Below are 17,356 nucleotides of genomic sequence, written 5' to 3' on the forward strand. Positions count from 1 at the left end.
AAATTTCCATGAATGAAATCAAATAGCAAAAGACTATTTTGGTCAAATCATACATTTTTGTAAACAAAATGAGCAAAAAAATAAACTTTGATCCATCTTAAAGTACTGACTTTCAACATAGCAATACAATTTTCAGTATATTACTAAGCAACATATTAAGTACTGAGGAAACATCAAAGCACTTGCTATAAATTTTATTTTCCCAAACCTCTTCCAAGTTTTTAATTTCCCGTATCCGATGACATGGCTTGATGTTCCTAGAATAGATATTTTGACAGAAGCTGGAAATACAATCTAACTGCATTTGATGCTAGTTAAAATTTATTAGCTATTCTTATATTTGATGGACCCTTAGTAGGTATTTTTGCAAAAATATATGGATCTGCCCAGATGAAAAACAGTCACATAAATTGTCAGGTTAAATTTTCAATAATTCATTTTATTATGTACGATTTGTTAACAGCAAATTAGAAATGGTATTTTGAAGATGAGCTTTAGAAAGATAAATGGAAACAATGAGCTGAATCTTGCTCGTAACTGCCGGCAGAATTATCATGAATGGTCAGCATTTATCCCAAAACATACAGGAGTATTCATATCTTCAGGTCTTAAGTATTCAAATAGATTTCTAATAAGTTAAAAAAATGAATAATTTATTCCTTCTTAATAGTTTTTGAGGTGATGCATTTCAGTGATAGGCATGTTCAGAAACAGCCCAAAGTTTGACCATTTTGATGCACAGGAAGTCAATACTGGTGGGTGGGGGGCAAACTTCAGTCTCTTGGCAAAAATTACTTTGTATATTGTATGGACAAGGTTTCTATCAGCCCCCTCATGAGAAACAATTAAATTGTCTGAGTACCTGACTACTGCGCTGTATCCAGCATTTTCTAAGCCAAAAGATTTAACCTTCTGAATATGAACCAAGATATTGCAGAAAAAAGAGGAACCTAAGGGAGAACAGTGGGCAGTACTTTCCTATTCAGCCAAGATAACTGACGATCTTCAACCAGTTCACTTCAAATCAGACTCAGGAGTAAACAGCTGTTGATGTTGTCATCAATACTCTAAAAAGCAACATATCAGTAATTTCTTGTAATGTACAGGGTGACCACGATCACACAAGGGTCCTATTCCTGAGAACTGTTTGTAAGCTGAATATGTCATATATCAGAAATGAATGATATAAATGAAGATGAACTAAACATGTATTTATTGTTTTTCCTATGTAGTTTTAATGTACAGAACCAGGAAGTCCCACATGCAATGGCTAGGTTCAGTAGCCTTAAGGTATCGAGGAATGTTACATTGTTTGATGAAACATTTTACAAGCATCAATAGAAGAGACTGCCTTGTTGGTTTCTAAAGCTACTAAAGCTAACCACTTAAATTTTCTCCTACTGATAAGCAGCAGTCTGAGTTTTTAACAGACAATCGTACCCATTTAATTAGTACAGGGAGGTTACATGTAAGCAGTTTATGAAGACTGGTTGCCTTTCAAATTAACAAGCTGATACTTCTTCACAACTGATTTTTGCACTTCTGCAACTAACTTTCCCATCTTTAAAAAAATCATTACAAATTTATAGGAAATTTGCATTGTAGGGTTTCCCCAGGTCAGGTCCTCTATGCAGTCCTTTGGTATTATCCATAAATCCACTTCACTTGCTGTCAAAAATACATCCTCAGATTACGTGGCATTCCTCATCATTCTCTAGACTCTGATATCCTACATCCTTATAAACCCATCTACCTCAGGGATCGATACATGGTCAATCCAACAGCCAAAGGTTGCAACCTCCAGCAGCATAATAAAATCCCATTTAATTTTGATCTGTGCCTGTCCATCCCGCCAGGCATTGACCACTAACTTTTCATGTTCTCCACTACCACATTCTCCTCCTTGCAGAACAACATCAACAGAAGTTCATTCATGTCACTGTGAACAGCCAGTGTTGGCTGATGCTGTAAACATGCACTCAGTTGCTCTGCACATACAATCAGTGTTGGTTGAAACCAGATCTTGGAACTTCAAAATTTCAAGTACGTCATCAATTCAAACAGATGTGTATTGATTATACAACACTCCTTTAAACAAACAGACCACCTTCCAGGTCAGTCACTCCTAGTCACCTTTGGACAAGAAACTAATTTTGCTGGAAGAAATCCAGAGGCAATGTTGGTAATACTTTCACAAAAGAGAGCAAGAGAAGGATCGAAATATACAGTAAAAAAGATGTTCAGGTAGTCAGTGGTTCACACTTGTACCAGCTGGCAGCTCAAAGTTGATCTACTTTTCTTAATAACAGGAAGAGTTACAACTTAAAATGATAATTGGGTTTATAGCTCACATGCTAATATTCATTTTGGTAAAACCTTCTAGTAGGCATTGTCTTAATCAAGCTTCACATGCTAACTAAGTTCCAATCTAACGTAGTGATGTCACTATGTCAGTACAAAAAATTCCTTATTCTTGCAATTATGATTTTATAAACATTCTTTTACAGAACAGTTATAACATTTCAAAATAACAGTAAGTGCAGGAAAGACTCAGCAAATCAGGCAGCATTTGTACAAAGAAATATTCAAGATTTCAGGTCTGGGTTCCTTTTAATGAACTGGCTCCATTTCACTGCTGCCGCATTTCTATTTTTATCTCAGAATAACCAGTACCTGCATTATTTTTTGATTGCACATAGCAATTCATATCCAAATGATTCTTTTGTTAGATCACAGTAAGACTAGAAGACATAGTCGCAGAATTAGGTAACTTGGTCCATCAAGTACACTCTGTAATTAGATCATGGCTGATTTTTTTCCCCTCTCAATCCCATTCTCCTATCTTCTCCTTGTAACCAATGATGGCCTTGCTAATCAAGAACCGATCAACCTTTGGTTTAAATGGATGCAATACCTTGACTTCCACAGATTCACTATACTCTGATGAAAGAAATGCCTATTATCTGTTTGAAAGGGACATCCTTTAATTCTGTGTCTTCTGGTCCAAGACTCTCCAATTATTGGAAATATCTTCTCCATACCCACACTATCCAGGCATTTCAATATTTCATAGTTTCAAAGATTCCACTGAGTAGATGCCCAGAGCCATTAAATACCTCTCCCACATTCAGCCTTTCTTCTCCAGGATGTAAACCTCCCTGGATCCTATCCATTGCCAGTACATACTTTTTTAGATAAGGGACCCAAAACTGCTCAAAATACTCCAGATGTGGTTTGACCAACACATTATAAAGCCTCAGCATTACATCCTTACTTTATCTTCTAGTCCTCTTGAAATGAATGTTAACATTATAATTGCCTTTCTTACTACTGACTCAGCCTCATGCAGAGGCTAAAGAGCAAGGGTCAAGAGATTAGGATAACAAAGAGGTGGTCACAGAAAGCAGAGGAGTGGTTATGAGATTGGTTCAAGTTGGTGGACTGGACTGTGTTCATGGACTCATATGTGGATCAGAATTAATACACCATGGTTGTTATGGACTTCATAAAAACAGTTTTAGATGAGTGTGCCCCACAAAATCATTCAAAATATTCCCCAACCAGAAGCCCTGGATGAACCATGAGATCCACAATCTGCTGAGGGCCAGATCAAAGGAATTCAAAGGTTCCAAGAGGTCCAGATATGATCTTTGGATAACCATCTCACGGGTGAAGTGGCAAACTTGAATCAATGAAAGATGCACAACAGTTGTGATAGGGCTTAAACGCTATCTCTTACAAAGTGAAATCAAGCAATATAGGTGGCAACCTGACTTTGCTTCCAGATGAGCTCAATGCCTTCTATGCTCGCATTGACCATCAAAACAATGAAGAACCATCACAAACTTTGATTTTAGACTCTGAGGCTGACACGCAAACAGCCTTAAGGAAGGCGAACCTAGGGAAAGCATCCAGCCAAATGGGGTAACTGGCCAAGTACTAAAGACCTGTGCTGATCAACTGGCTGCAGTGTTCACCGAGATCTTTAACCTCTCACTTTGGCAGACTGAGGTACCCACCTGCTTCAAGCAGGCTTCAATTATACAAATACCTAAGTAGTACATCCATAGTGATGAAATGTTTTAAGAAGTTGGTGATGAAACATATTAATTTCTGGCTGAGAAGAGACTTGGATCCACTCCAATTTGTCTACTGGGGCAACAAGCCCACAGCAGATGCAATTGCACTGGCTCTTCACTGGAACAGCCAGACAGCATTCCATCCTATCATCCCCTCAAAACTACCTTGGCTTCAATATCTCCTTGGGCAATTGGATCCTCGATTACCTCACTCGCAGATCAGTCAGTTCAGATTGGCAACATCTCCTCCACAATCTCCATCAGCACAGGTGTACCAAAAGACTCTGTACTTAGGGCCCTGCCACTTTACACTCATAACTATGTGGCTAAGCACTGCTTCAATGCCACATTTAAGTTTGCTGACGATACCAATGCAAAAGGTGGTGACAAATGTGCATATAGGGGGAAGATTCAAAATCTGGCTGCGTGGTGCCACATCAACAATCTCTCATTCCAAGTCAGCAAGAGCAAGGAGCTGATTATTGACTTCAGGAGGAAGAAACCAAAGTGCCATGAGGCAGCCCTCATTGGTTGGGGGGGAGGGTTCAGCAACTTTAAATTACACCAGAGGAGGTGCCCTGGACCCACCCAGCACACAAGTACAATAACAAAGAAAGCACGGCAGCACTCTCCTTCCTGTGGAGTTTGCAAAGATTTGGCATGACATCAAAAACTTTGACAAACTTCTATAGATGTATGGTGGAGAGTATATTGATTAGCTGCATATGGAAACACCAATGCCCTTGAATGGAAAATCCGACAAAAAGTAGGGCATATGGCTCAGTCCATCACGAGTAAAACCCTCCCCACCATTGACTACATCTACACACAGTGTTGTTGCAGGAAAGCAGCATCCATCATCAGTGACCCCCCACCACCATGCTTTCTTCTCACTGCTGTCATCAGGAAGTAGGTACAGGAACCAAAAAGGATAACTTCACTCAATTTCACTTGGCCCATCACCGAGCTGTTCCCACAACCTATGGACTCATTTTCAACTCTTCATGTCATTTTCTCAATATTTATTACTCTTATTTTCTTTCTATTTTGTATTTGCACAGTTCGTTGTCTTTTACATCATTGTTGTTTGCCCTATTGGCGTAGTCTTTCATTGATTCAATTATAGTGTAGCTACTGGATATATTGAGTATGCCCACAAGAAAATGAATCTCAGGGTTGTATATGGTGACATATATACTTAGATAATAAATTTACTTAGAACCTGCAAGGTAACCTTTGGAAAATACTGTACCAGTACTGACCACTTCCTTTGCACGTCCAATTTCTGAAGTCTCTCCTTCTTTAGAAAAGTCTGTGCCTTTACTCCCTCTACCAAAGTACATGATCTTACACTTCCTTACACCGTATTCCATCTGCCACTTGTTGCCCATTCTCCCAACCTGTCCAAGCCCTTTTGCAGACTCCCTGCTTCTCAAGCTACCTTTGTATCATTCACAAACTTGGCCACAAAGTCATTAATTTTGTCATCCAAATCACGAACATACAATGTGAAAAGTAACAGAACTAACAACCCTTGCAGAACACGACTAGTTACCAGCAACCAACCAGAAAAGGTGCTGTTTATTTCCACTATTTGCATTCTGCTAGAGAGCCAATCTTTTGTTGTCTATGCTCGTATCTTTTCAGAAAAACCATGAGCTCCTATCTTCTTTGGCAGCTCACGTGCAGCACCTTATCAAAGGTCTAATGAAAATCCAATAAAATAATATCCACTGATTCCCTGCCTAACCCTGCACATTACTTCTTCAAAGAATTCAAAGAGTTTTGTTAGGCACAATCTCCTCTTAAGGAACCCATGCCGACTTTGCCCTTTGTAAGACTGTTGACCTCAGAATCAGAATCAGGTATTTTTTTTTAAACCATGCACTGATATGAAATTTGTTGTTTTGCAGCAATATTATAGTGTAAGGGCATGCTGTACAATTACTATTTCAAAATTTCAAAATAAATAAATTTTGAGTAGGATTAAGGTGGTACATTCATGGGTTCCGGATCATTTAGAAATCTGACGACAGAGGGGAAGGACCTGTTTCTGAATCATTGAGTATGGGTCTTTAGGAGCTCTGCCTTAATGGTAGTAAAAAGAAAAGAGCATTTTTCAAATGATGATAGTCTTTAAATGCTGGATGCTGCCTTATTGAGGCAATGCCTCTAAGCCATTCTCGATGGTGGGGAGGGCTGTTCCCATGGTGGAACTAGCTCAGTCCACAACCCTCTAAAGCTTCTTGCATTGGATACCCAACTGTGATGCAATGATTCAGAATGCTCCCACTGCACACCTATAGAAATTTGCAAGAGTCTTTGGTGATATACCAAATCTCCTCAAACTCTAAATGAAGTAGAGCTGCTGGCATGTCTTCATGATTGCATCAGTGAACAGATCTTGTGAGATGCTGACATTTATTGAAGCTGCTCAGCCTTTCCTCCACTGACCCCTCACTGAGGACAGACACGTGTTCTTCTGACTTACACTTTGAAAACTCCACGAACAATTTCTCGGTCTTGTTGACATTGAGTGTGAGGTCGTTGCTGTGACACCACTCAACCAGTTCAATGTTTCTCTGACTACAGGTACTGAGCATTTTGAGCATTATCTGACTATATTTTAATACCATGTAATATTACTCCCTTGAGAAGCAGAATGACTAAACAAACTCAATACCACTGAGATTCTAAGTATCCAAATTATTACAGAATTGCAAACAAATCTAGGGGGAAACGCTTAAATACTACGAATTTCTGCTGCCAATAATTATTCATGTGCTGCCAATAATTATTCATCAAACACCTTCCACAGTGAAATTAGGAGAATATCAAGAAGAAAGGTGGCTGTTTTGAGGAGAGCACAGTAGTCACTAGTTAATGCTGCTGCTTCAGAATTTCAGGGAGTCAGTGCTGATCCAGACTTCAGCTGCAACGTTTGTGGAAGTGGCACATTCTTCTTGTGGCTACATTAGTGTTTACCGGGTGCTCCAGTTTTCTCCCACTTCACAAAGGTGTACTACAATTTATCATTAGTGTTGATAAGCCGTACAAAATGAAGGACAGTCAAGGGACCTGTGAGAGATCAGCTTCTTCTGGGCAGCTGGTAAATAAGGAAGGGGAATGTAATGAGATTGCTCTACAGAGAACCGTGTGGGCTCAATGAGCTGAATCTTCTCCTTCTGCACCAGAAGTAAGAAAAGTTAAACAAATGGTCAGTCCATGCACATCACATGCTTTGCATAATTTTCATATTTACTGCAGTAAAAGTTTCTAGATAACAATTGGTTCCCAGAATACTGTGAACTATCTTGAACAATAAACTCAAAGTGACAGAGCCAGCCTCCCTCACCCCCTCACTTCTCTATGCTAGTCACCTCCCTTCTAGATTTTCAATAGGGTCTTGACAGGAAATGTCACCATCCCTCTGCCTCAATAGATATGGTTGACCCACTGAGTTCCTCCAGTTTATTCTTCACTCCAGAAAACAGCACCTGCAATTGCTGGTCTTTCTGACTTTAGTGTTGCTTGAATTAGTCATCTGCTCACATGCAGCATGGCCATACAGTTTTCATGGATAGAGTGTATTTAAATAATGTAAAGTTTAAAACTTGCATTTTAAGAGTTTGGTTTCTTAAGGCTGTCATAGCCAGGGGCAAGTAGTGTGTTTAAGCTGCCACTGCCTATTACATGCTCCCAATGGCATGCTTCCCAAATAGCCTCTGACAAACAAGTCCAGTTCCTGGCCTCGTGTGGCTTAGCTACTAAGCCTGGTGGGACCTTTTCTACTAACAGGAGAAGAGGCAAAACTGGGTTTCAGGTGCCTTAAAACTTTGGGCAGATGGGATCAGCTGTGGTGGGCAGCTGATCTAGAAGGAAAACTCTGATCTCAAACCTCCGCTACCTTGCAGCTGTACCTACACAAGGGAGGCTTTGCGAGTAAATCCCGAGGAAAGATCCAGAGCAGGAATCTCTAAGACAGTCCTATGTTTAGTTCAAAGTTGACAGGCAGCTCCTGTGACACCACTGGTGCCAAATTGTATTGGTCTCTGCCGTTTCTTTGGATTCATCAGCTTGCTCTCCATATCGTACTGCCCTGGCTTGAATGAAGAGGGGACAACATAGACGCAAGGAGGTTGAAAGGGTAACAGATAAGAAAATCTATTAATAATTCTCAATTGCCGTTCTAAGTGAGTACCCATTAGAAGAAATATAATTAAATTTTTGAAGGAAGCAAAGGTATCAAAAGTGGAGGTGCAAGATTGTGAAAGGATAAGGTGATGAGGTAGGACAAAGTCAGCATGGTTTCCTTCAGGGAAAATCCTGCCTGACAAACCTGTTGGAATTATTTGAGGAGATTACAAGTAGAATAGATAAAGGGGATGCAACGGATGTTGTACATTTGGACTTCCAGAAAACCTTTGACAAGGAGCCACACACAAGGCTGCTTACCAAGTTAAGAGCAAGTATTACAGGAAAGTTACTAACTTGGTTAGAGCATTGGCTGATTGGTGGGAGGCAGCAAGTGGGAATAAAAGGATCATTTTCTGGTTGGCTGCCAGTGACTAGTGGTGTTCCACAGGGGTCGCTGTTGGGACCACTTCTTTTTATGTTGTATATAAATGATTTAGTGGCCGGCTGGTGGCATAGTGGCATCAGTGGCGGACTTCGGAGCGAAGGCTCCCAAGTTCAAATCCAGCTGGCTCCCTTGTACGCTTTCCACCCGTGCTGGGTTGAGCATCGAGCTAGCAACTTGGCCTCATAAAAATAAGAAAGCCGGCTGAAACAACGCCGTCATGATGGCATCCCGATGACTCCACTCGGAGTTAAGGGCTTTCTTCTTCTTCTTCTTAAATAATTTAGATGGCTTTGTTGCAAAGTTCGCAGATGATACGAAGATTGGTGGAGGGGCAAATAGTATCGAGGAAACAGGTAGGATGGAGAAGGACTCAGACGGATTGGGAAAATGGGCAAGAAAATGGCAAATGAAATACAATGTTGAAAAATGCATGGTCATGCACTTTGGTTGTAGAAATAAATGTGCGGGTTATTTTCTGAACAGAGAGAAAATCCAGGAATCTGAGATACAGAAGGACTTGGGAGTCCTTATGCAGAACACCTTGAAGGTTAACTTGCAGGCTGAGTCGGTGGTGAGGAAGGCAAATGCAATGTTAGCATTCATTTCAAGAGGTCAAGAACACAAGAGCAAGGATGTGATGCTGAGGCTTTATAAGGAACTGGTGAGATCTCACCTTGAATATTGTGAACAGTTTTGGGCCACTCATCTGAGAAAAGATATGCTGGCATTGGAGAATTTCTAAAGGAGGTTCACAAGGATGATTCCAGGAATGAAAGGGTTATCATACCAGGAACGTTTGATGGCTCTGGGTCTGTACTCACTGGAATTCAGAAGGATTCTGGTGGGGAGGGGAATCTCATTGAGACCTTTCGAACATTGAAAGGCCTAAAGGAGGTTCCCCATGGTGGGAGAGTATAGGACAAGAGGGCACAGCCTCAGGATAGAGGGGCGCCCTTTCAAAACAGAGATGAGAGAATTTTTTTTAGCCAAAGCGTGGTGAATTTGTGGAAGTTGTTGCCACATGCAGCTGTGAAGGCCAGGTCATTGGGTGTATATATGGCAGAGATTGATGGGTTCTTGATTGGACATGGCATCAAAGGTTACGGGAAGAAGGCTGGGAACTAGGGTTGAAGAGGAGATAGGAAAAAAAAGGATCAGTCATGATTGAATGGTGGAGCAGACTCGATGAGCCAGATGGCCTAATGTGTTATGGTCTAAAACTTTATTTAAAGTGATTCATCTACGATAGACAGGAGAATCAAAAGGCAAAGAAGCAGTGATAGTTTCAAGCAACACAAATCAAAGTTGCTGGTGAACACAGCAGGCCAGGCAGCATCTCTAGGAAGAGGTACAGTCGACGTTTCAGGCCGAGACCCTTCGTCAGGACTAACTGAAGGAAGAGTTGGTAAGAGATTTGAAAGTGGGAGGGGGAGGGGTGATCCAAAATGATAGGAGAAGACAGGAGGGGGAGGGATGGAGCTAAAAGCTGGACAGGTAATTGGCAAAGGGGATATGAGAGGATCATGGGACAGGAGGCCCAGGGAGAAAGACGGGGGGGGGGAACCCAGAGGATGGGCAAGGGGTATAGTCAGAGGGACAGAGGGAGAAAAAGGAGAGTGAGAGAAAGAATGTGTGTATAAAAATAAATAACAGATGGGGTATGAGGGGGAGGTGGGGCATTAGCGGAAGTTACAGAAGTCGATGTTCATGCCATCAGGTTGGAGGCTACCCAGACAGAATATAAGGTGTTGTTCCTCCAACCTGAGTGTGGCTTCATCTTTACAGTAGAGGAGGCCGTGGATAGACATGTCAGAATGGGAATGGGATGTGGAATTAAAATGTGTGGCCACTGGGCGATCCTGCTTTCTCTGGCAGACAGAGCGTAGGTGTTCAGCAAAGTGGTCTCCCAGTCTGCGTTGGGTCTCGCCAATATATAGAAGGCCACATCGGAAGCACCGGACGTAGTATATCACCCCAGCCGACTCACAGGTGAAGTGTCGCCAGTTTCAAGCAGGGATTAATAAGTATAAAATATGAGAGTTAATGGAAGGCAACTAGCTCAACAATAAATAGAGGGGTCAATTTGAACATAGTGCAAATATCAAAGCTTTTATTATTCATAACAATTTTCTTCCTTATTCATGCTGTATTTCAGTTACTTTGGACATGAGCTGTCAGGAAGTGTTAATCAAATACTAATCTGTCAGATTGTTTGGCTAACCTAAAAAATCTGAAGTATCTGAAGTATCCTTGACAAAATACAACTTCATCTATCAAATGCTTACCTTCGACCAGTTGGCTCTTCGCATTGCAGTTTCTGGTTTGTACTGCTTTTTAGGCTGTAATCCATATGGAAGCGTTTCAGTGACTTCAGAGTAATTGGGTCCACTCCCAAAACATGGTGGAGCTGGCAGTTTTCCAAATGGAGGTGGTGGTGGTATTCCTGGGCCACCCGGAAGTGGAGGTGGAGGTGGTGGTGGTGCACCACCTGGAAAGGGTGGAGGTGGGGGTGGTGGAGGAGGAGGAGGAGGAGCAAGCCCTCCAGGGAGGGGTGGTGGCGGCGGAGGGGGTGGTGGAGGTGGGGGTCCGGATGAAGCTACTGGTGCTGTTGGCTCCTGTAAAATAATTCAAAAACAAGCACTGTCATAAAATCATACTAAAGATGCATAACTATGACAATAACATTATAGCCTAAGTTAATGGCTGTAAAATAAATATGGAGTGAATAGATAGATCACAATCAAAAGTCCAGTCAAACACAACATGAGCATGCAAAAATGCTAACTTCAACAGATGTTAAACACTATATACAAATCATTAGGTAAACTTTCAGTGTGGATGAAAGTCAAGTAGTTACTATTTATTCCTTTGTTGCTTTTAATTGAGCTTAAAAGAAATCAAAAAAGTTGGAAAATTCAGGACAATACTATGTTTCTTGTTGCATTTTCATTCATCCACTTTGCACATTCAATACAAATGATCCAGGCATCTCCTAGTTATGCACTTGCTCAAAATCACTAAATACAATTTCTTACACCTTACTTGAAATTAAAATAAGCCAGAAGGCACTGCTACTTTGCTGGAAGGCAGAAAGAGAGTAATGCATATTTATTTTTAAATAATAGTTAACAATATAGCTTAATTTTTTTATATCTATGCTTCCAGTTTTCTCCAAAATCCATCATCAAAGGCATCTGGAAACAGGTGATGGCGTGATGGCATTCCAACAAGTCATCATGGAATGGTCCATGGGTGAGGCTTTACATCCAGCAGACAGCTGTGGCAAACAGTCCACTCCACCTTTCAGGAGATATGTGGCAGGAATGCCAACAATACTTTAGTGGCCACAAAGTTAGAAAAATTTAGTGAGCCACATGGTCAGTAGAGATGGCAAACGTAAGGCATTACAGTATGTATTTTTTGTGCTTTTCCAATGGTTCATTTCTTATAAATGAGCATCAAATCTAGGAAGACCAATGATGTGATTGCTAGTCAGTGTAGTGTTTGTGTATCTCAGACTGCAAAGGGTCATTACATTTGATCTTCGTATCTCTAATCAAGCTACATGACAGTCTGCTGACATTCCAGGGCCCCAAATCAATACAGGGTGCTGATAAAAATCCATGTGGGCTTTGGAAAGCGGAACGAGACAGAACTACAGCTGAAAATATAACTGGATTCATCTACAACCTTTGAAGCAGTCGAATATCATAAAAATTCTCAATTTCCAGGTAACCATTGACTACTGAGAAGTTAAAATGACAGGCTTTGTGAAAAGTTTCTGACAGCAATTTCAAATCATCACCACTGTTTCAGTTTCTAACAGGAATGTGCAAACAATTTCTTCACAGATTTAATATTATTCCTAGCTAATAATCAATAGTAAACAAAACCCTTAAAGTAGTTATTGCTATTCTACTAGATCTGTCAAATCAAAAAACAGAATGTCATTGTGAGAACTTAAGAGGAGAATTATGTTCCATCTATTACACCACAAAACTCAGTAATGATGTTGCTCAGTTTGACTTCCTCTTTTTTGGATTCCATTAGCAGATGGGAAAAAAAAACCCGTGACACCTGATTGTTCTTCAGGTAACTACATTTAAAAGTGGAGCCCAAGATGTAGGAAATTAGCATGCTATTTAGCATTTTCATTTTGCTGCCTTGTTATGTTATGTTTTGTTGTGTAAAATGTTATGTTTTGTAAAACACTAAAACATAAAGCTAATTGAATGAAAAACACAAACACAGAGCTGGGAGATAATGCATGTCCACTACGTCACTGATGTAGTCCAAAGGAAGGGCAAGTGCCGATATAGCTTGGCACCAGTGTCTTCGCAAAGGTTGCCAGAGTGAAGTTGTAAACAACATCAAACTGCCTTAAGGACCCCAGCTCTGGATTTCTTCCTCAGTGTTTACATCCAACTCTACACAGACATATATATATATATATATATATATATATATATATATATATATGTGTGTGTATGTGTGTGTGTGTGTGTGTATACATACATATATATATATACACACATACACACACACACACACATATATATATATGCATATACATACACACAGACACACATATATATATATTTGTCTTCCTCATTTTATATTTTCAAGCATTCATTTTCCAAAAACATTAAATTTTACAGAGAATTTTTATTATTTCATTAAAGAAAGTACCATATTAAGTAATAGACCACTTTTTCAAACAAAAGTGTGATTACTTTATATCACTTGATTACTTTGTAGGTATATATACCCAGTGCATGATGAAACAAAGATAACTAAACTGATTAACTGAATCAAAAATGGGTGTGGAAGGAATCAAACTGGGCAAAGGACACGCAAATTAAAAGATGAGAGTGTGGAAGATTTGACAGCTTAACCTTCAAATCATCAATTCTTACACCATGGTAAGAGTGAGCATAGCAATAAGACACAACAAGGTCATCCTGCATCAGCAAGGTCTCTCCCAAACTGAAATTTCACAGCAAACAGCAGCTTCAAGATATGCTATCCAAGCTCTTCTGAAGGTTGAAGCCCAGAAATGCAGTGCTCGGCCACAGAAACTGAGTGATGCAGATGAGAGATACATCAAACTGATTTTGATTCTGAATCAGAAGAAATTCAGCACTGTTATCAGCACTGAACTCAGAAACCACTGGAACCCAAGTATACTCCTCTGCAGAAAAGTCTTGTCAGAAGCCAGAGCTCTGTACTGATGAGACAAAATTAGAAATTTTTGACTCAAAGAAGAGGCAGTCTGTCTGTAGAACAGCTGGAGAACATGACATGGATGAATGCCTGCAGTCAACATTGAAGCATGGCGAAGCTTCCCTGCAGGTTTGAGGCTGCATTTCTGTAAATGAAGTTGGCGATCTGGTCAGAATTAATAGAATCCTCAATGCTGAAGAGTATAAACAGATTCTTATCCATCAAGCCATCAGAGAGGTGTCTGATCAGTTCCAGTTTCATTCTGCACAACAATGACCCCAAACACACGGCCAAGGTCATAAAGTACTATCTTCAGCAAAAAAAAACAATGAGTTCTGCAACAGATAGTATGGCCTCCACAAAGACCTGATCTCAACATTATCAAGGCTGTCTGGGATTACCTGGAGAGACTGCAGCAAATAAGACAGCCAAAGTCTACAGAGGAAGCTCTCCAAGATTCTTGGAACAACCGGAATAACCCAAGAGCCAATTTTCTGAGAAACTGCATGGTACCTTTCCTAAGACAATAGACACAGACAGCATAATAAATTGTCCCATTCAGGCCTAAGATGTAATCGCTGTGGAGGATTTCTGACTCTTGTGGGATAACATCTTTCCTGATGCAGGTGGGGGGGGGGTGTCACTTTGCAGTGTAGGTGAGACATGGCTATGAAACAATCTCAGATTCTGAGGCCTCCACAATGGTAATTGTAGGAGTTGCCTCTAGGACTGCAGGAAGTGACTTTGACAGCTCTGGACACCTTTTGTCTCCTTTCTTCTCCAAGATGCTTAGCATTTTCTGAACATGTTGGTATCCCGAACAGTGGATGGTAAGCTGTTAATCAATCCTAGCCTATCAGACAAAGCTTCAAACCATTGCTTTCATTTTCACCAGGCCTAAATGACCAGCATGCAGCTCCTTCAACACTTCAGCTCTCTGCCTGAATGGTACAACTACTCTCAATCTCCACATTAGGCAAACTCAGACAAGGGCAAGTTCATCCTGCTGCTGGTAAAAATGGGGAACTACGACTTTCTGTTGAACATTCTAGCCATTTTCAGTAGCCATGTAGACCTGAAACAGTGTGGTGTCTTTTCTAGTTTCTCTTTGGATTATCTCTTTCTGTAATAGGGAGATCTTCAATTTGTATTAGGGAAAATATGTCAAAAGGTGTGTCCCCCTTTTGTAATTTTTTCAGGTAGTTCCTTTTCCAAGGGTAAACTGGACAAGCTATCAGTATTTCCATGATTAGTTGTCCTCATGAATTTGATCTTGTTAATTGTTATTACCAAGAAACAGATCCCATCCCTGCATTCATGCTGCTGTTGTAAGTGAAACACTCTTCTGTGGATTGAAAATGGACACAGAGGTTGCTGAACACTACTGAGGATAAACTGCCTCTATTATTAGTACTTTTCAAAGCAGACTCAAGGTCTCTTTGTGAACCTGTGCACATTTTTTCTCAGCAGCAGTAAGAGAATGAGATGCAAAGTCTATGGGTCGTTCACTTCTATCACTTATAGCAGATGATATGACTGCACCTATACCATAAGGTAAGCTTCACAGGCAAGCTTCTCTAGATGGCGCGGATCATAACTGAGTATGGTGTCCAACATCATCATTTCCTTTATTTTTTTTGAAAGCTACTTCACACTGCTTTATCCATTGCCATTTCTTCTCAAACTGTAGTAAAGAGTTCAAGGGCTGCACTGCACATTAGCCCAGGTTTGGCAGGAACCTGTCATAGAAATTGTCAAATCCTAAACAGGACAACAACTGTGACACACCCTTTGGTCTTGGGGCATCCACCACTGCTTGAGTTTTCTTAGCATATTTGTGTAATCCTTGTGCGTCAATGGTGTGAGCACAGTAAGTGATGCATGGTTTGAAGAATTCACATTTGATATGATCCGCTCTTAGCCCATAATTTTTTGAATTCTTGAACAATGCCTTGGGATTTTGAGTTGTTCCTCATCATCCTTATCGGTAACAACATCATCATCCCGGTAACACTGAGTGCCTGGGCAGCCTTGCAGCACAGTCCATAGTTTTCTGCCAAAGTGCAGGTACAGGTGCAGATGCTACTCTGGAAAAAAAAAGCTATTATAGTGATAAAGCTGTTATGGTGAGGAACACTCTGCACTCTTTTTCCATCTCTATCTGTAGGTAGGCATCAGCTAAGTCCACATTGCTGAAGCGTTTTCCTCCAGAAAGGTTTGCAAAGATATCCTCTTTCCTGGGCAGTAAGTATTAACCTACAAAGTACTTTCAGTTCAAAGTTGATAGTAACCTTATAACAGACCCATTCTTCTTGACTACTGGGATCATGGATTTTGCAAGTGGGCTCCACTCAACACTGGAAAGAATTCCTTCAGCCTCCATGAGATCTAGGTTACTGTCTACTTTGTCATGGGTAGTATAAGGAACCAGGTGGGCTTTGTAAAACTTGGGTTTGGCATTGTCATTTAACATTATTTTACTCTTGATATGTTCAAGTTTCCCAATGCTATCCCTGAACAATGCTGTGACATCATCCAGTATCTTTCTCAACTTGCTTTCAATTGACTCTGCTGTAGGGGTCATTGCATGCAAATAGTGAATGGATCTCCAAGTTGTAGTTGTCTCAACCAGTCACGACTCAGCAATGCTACCCCTCCTGTTTTTACCACATACAAGCCCAATGTGGCTTGTTGATAGGTGTGTTTCATTGTTACGAATGTCATTTCCCCAGGAATTCTCTTTTCTCCTATACAAGTTCTTAGCTGGACATCTGCAGGCTTCAGTTCAGTATCTTTGAATTGCCATTCAAACTCATTTTGTGAAATGACTGATAAAGTGGAGCAAGTGTCCAAATCCATTTTGATTAATTTGCCATTCTCTAAGCTATATTATTTGTTAATTGTTATTTTTCACATTTTAAATCTCAAGGCTACACAGTCCTCTGTCACCATCATTACCATCAATTTTTCATCAACAGTATGCAGATTAATGCTGTGTTTGAAATTGCAACTTGACTTTTTGTCTGTTTCTCTTCCCTGTGCAGCCCATTTACTTTTGTCTTCCCAATTTGCTCTTTGTAGGCATCCTAACCTTGTTGCATTTTCTGTAAGTTTCACCTTTAAACCTGCATTGGTCTGGTGTATGAGAGCCACTGCACTATTTAGTCAACAAGGCAGGTTTCTGTTTAAGACATTGCCATTTTATTCATGCACACTTTCATTCCTGACTGCAACTCAAATGTGTCTCTAACTTTTCCACTGATACAGCAATTTCCACTGCTCTTTTAAATATGCATTGCGTTTCTCTTAGGAGCTGTATTTGAAAGCTTTCTTGTGAGAATCCAAAACCTAAACTACCTCTCAGTGCATCACTAAGCCCATCATTGAACTGACAATGCTGAGACAATCTCCTTAATTTACCCATGTAAGCTGAAATGGACTCCCTTTTCTTTTGATTTTCTTTATGAAACCT

At 40.4% G+C, this 17,356-nt stretch overlaps 1 protein-coding gene across 4 annotated transcripts in view; it reads right to left on the reverse strand.

The window, feature by feature from the left end:
- Positions 1-17,356, reverse strand: part of diaph2 (diaphanous-related formin 2) — a 638,125-nt gene that overhangs the window by 371,417 nt on the left and 249,352 nt on the right. For all 4 annotated transcript variants that reach the window (XM_063060627.1, XM_063060626.1, XM_063060628.1 and 1 more), the window contains one exon: positions 10,947-11,276. In XM_063060627.1, coding sequence (XP_062916697.1) covers positions 10,947-11,276 — 330 coding nt within the window. The remainder of the gene's footprint in view (positions 1-10,946; positions 11,277-17,356) is intronic.

The sequence above is a fragment of the Mobula hypostoma genome, chromosome 10 (assembly GCF_963921235.1).
Source record: "Mobula hypostoma chromosome 10, sMobHyp1.1, whole genome shotgun sequence".
NCBI classification, from domain to species: domain Eukaryota; kingdom Metazoa; phylum Chordata; class Chondrichthyes; order Myliobatiformes; family Myliobatidae; genus Mobula; species Mobula hypostoma.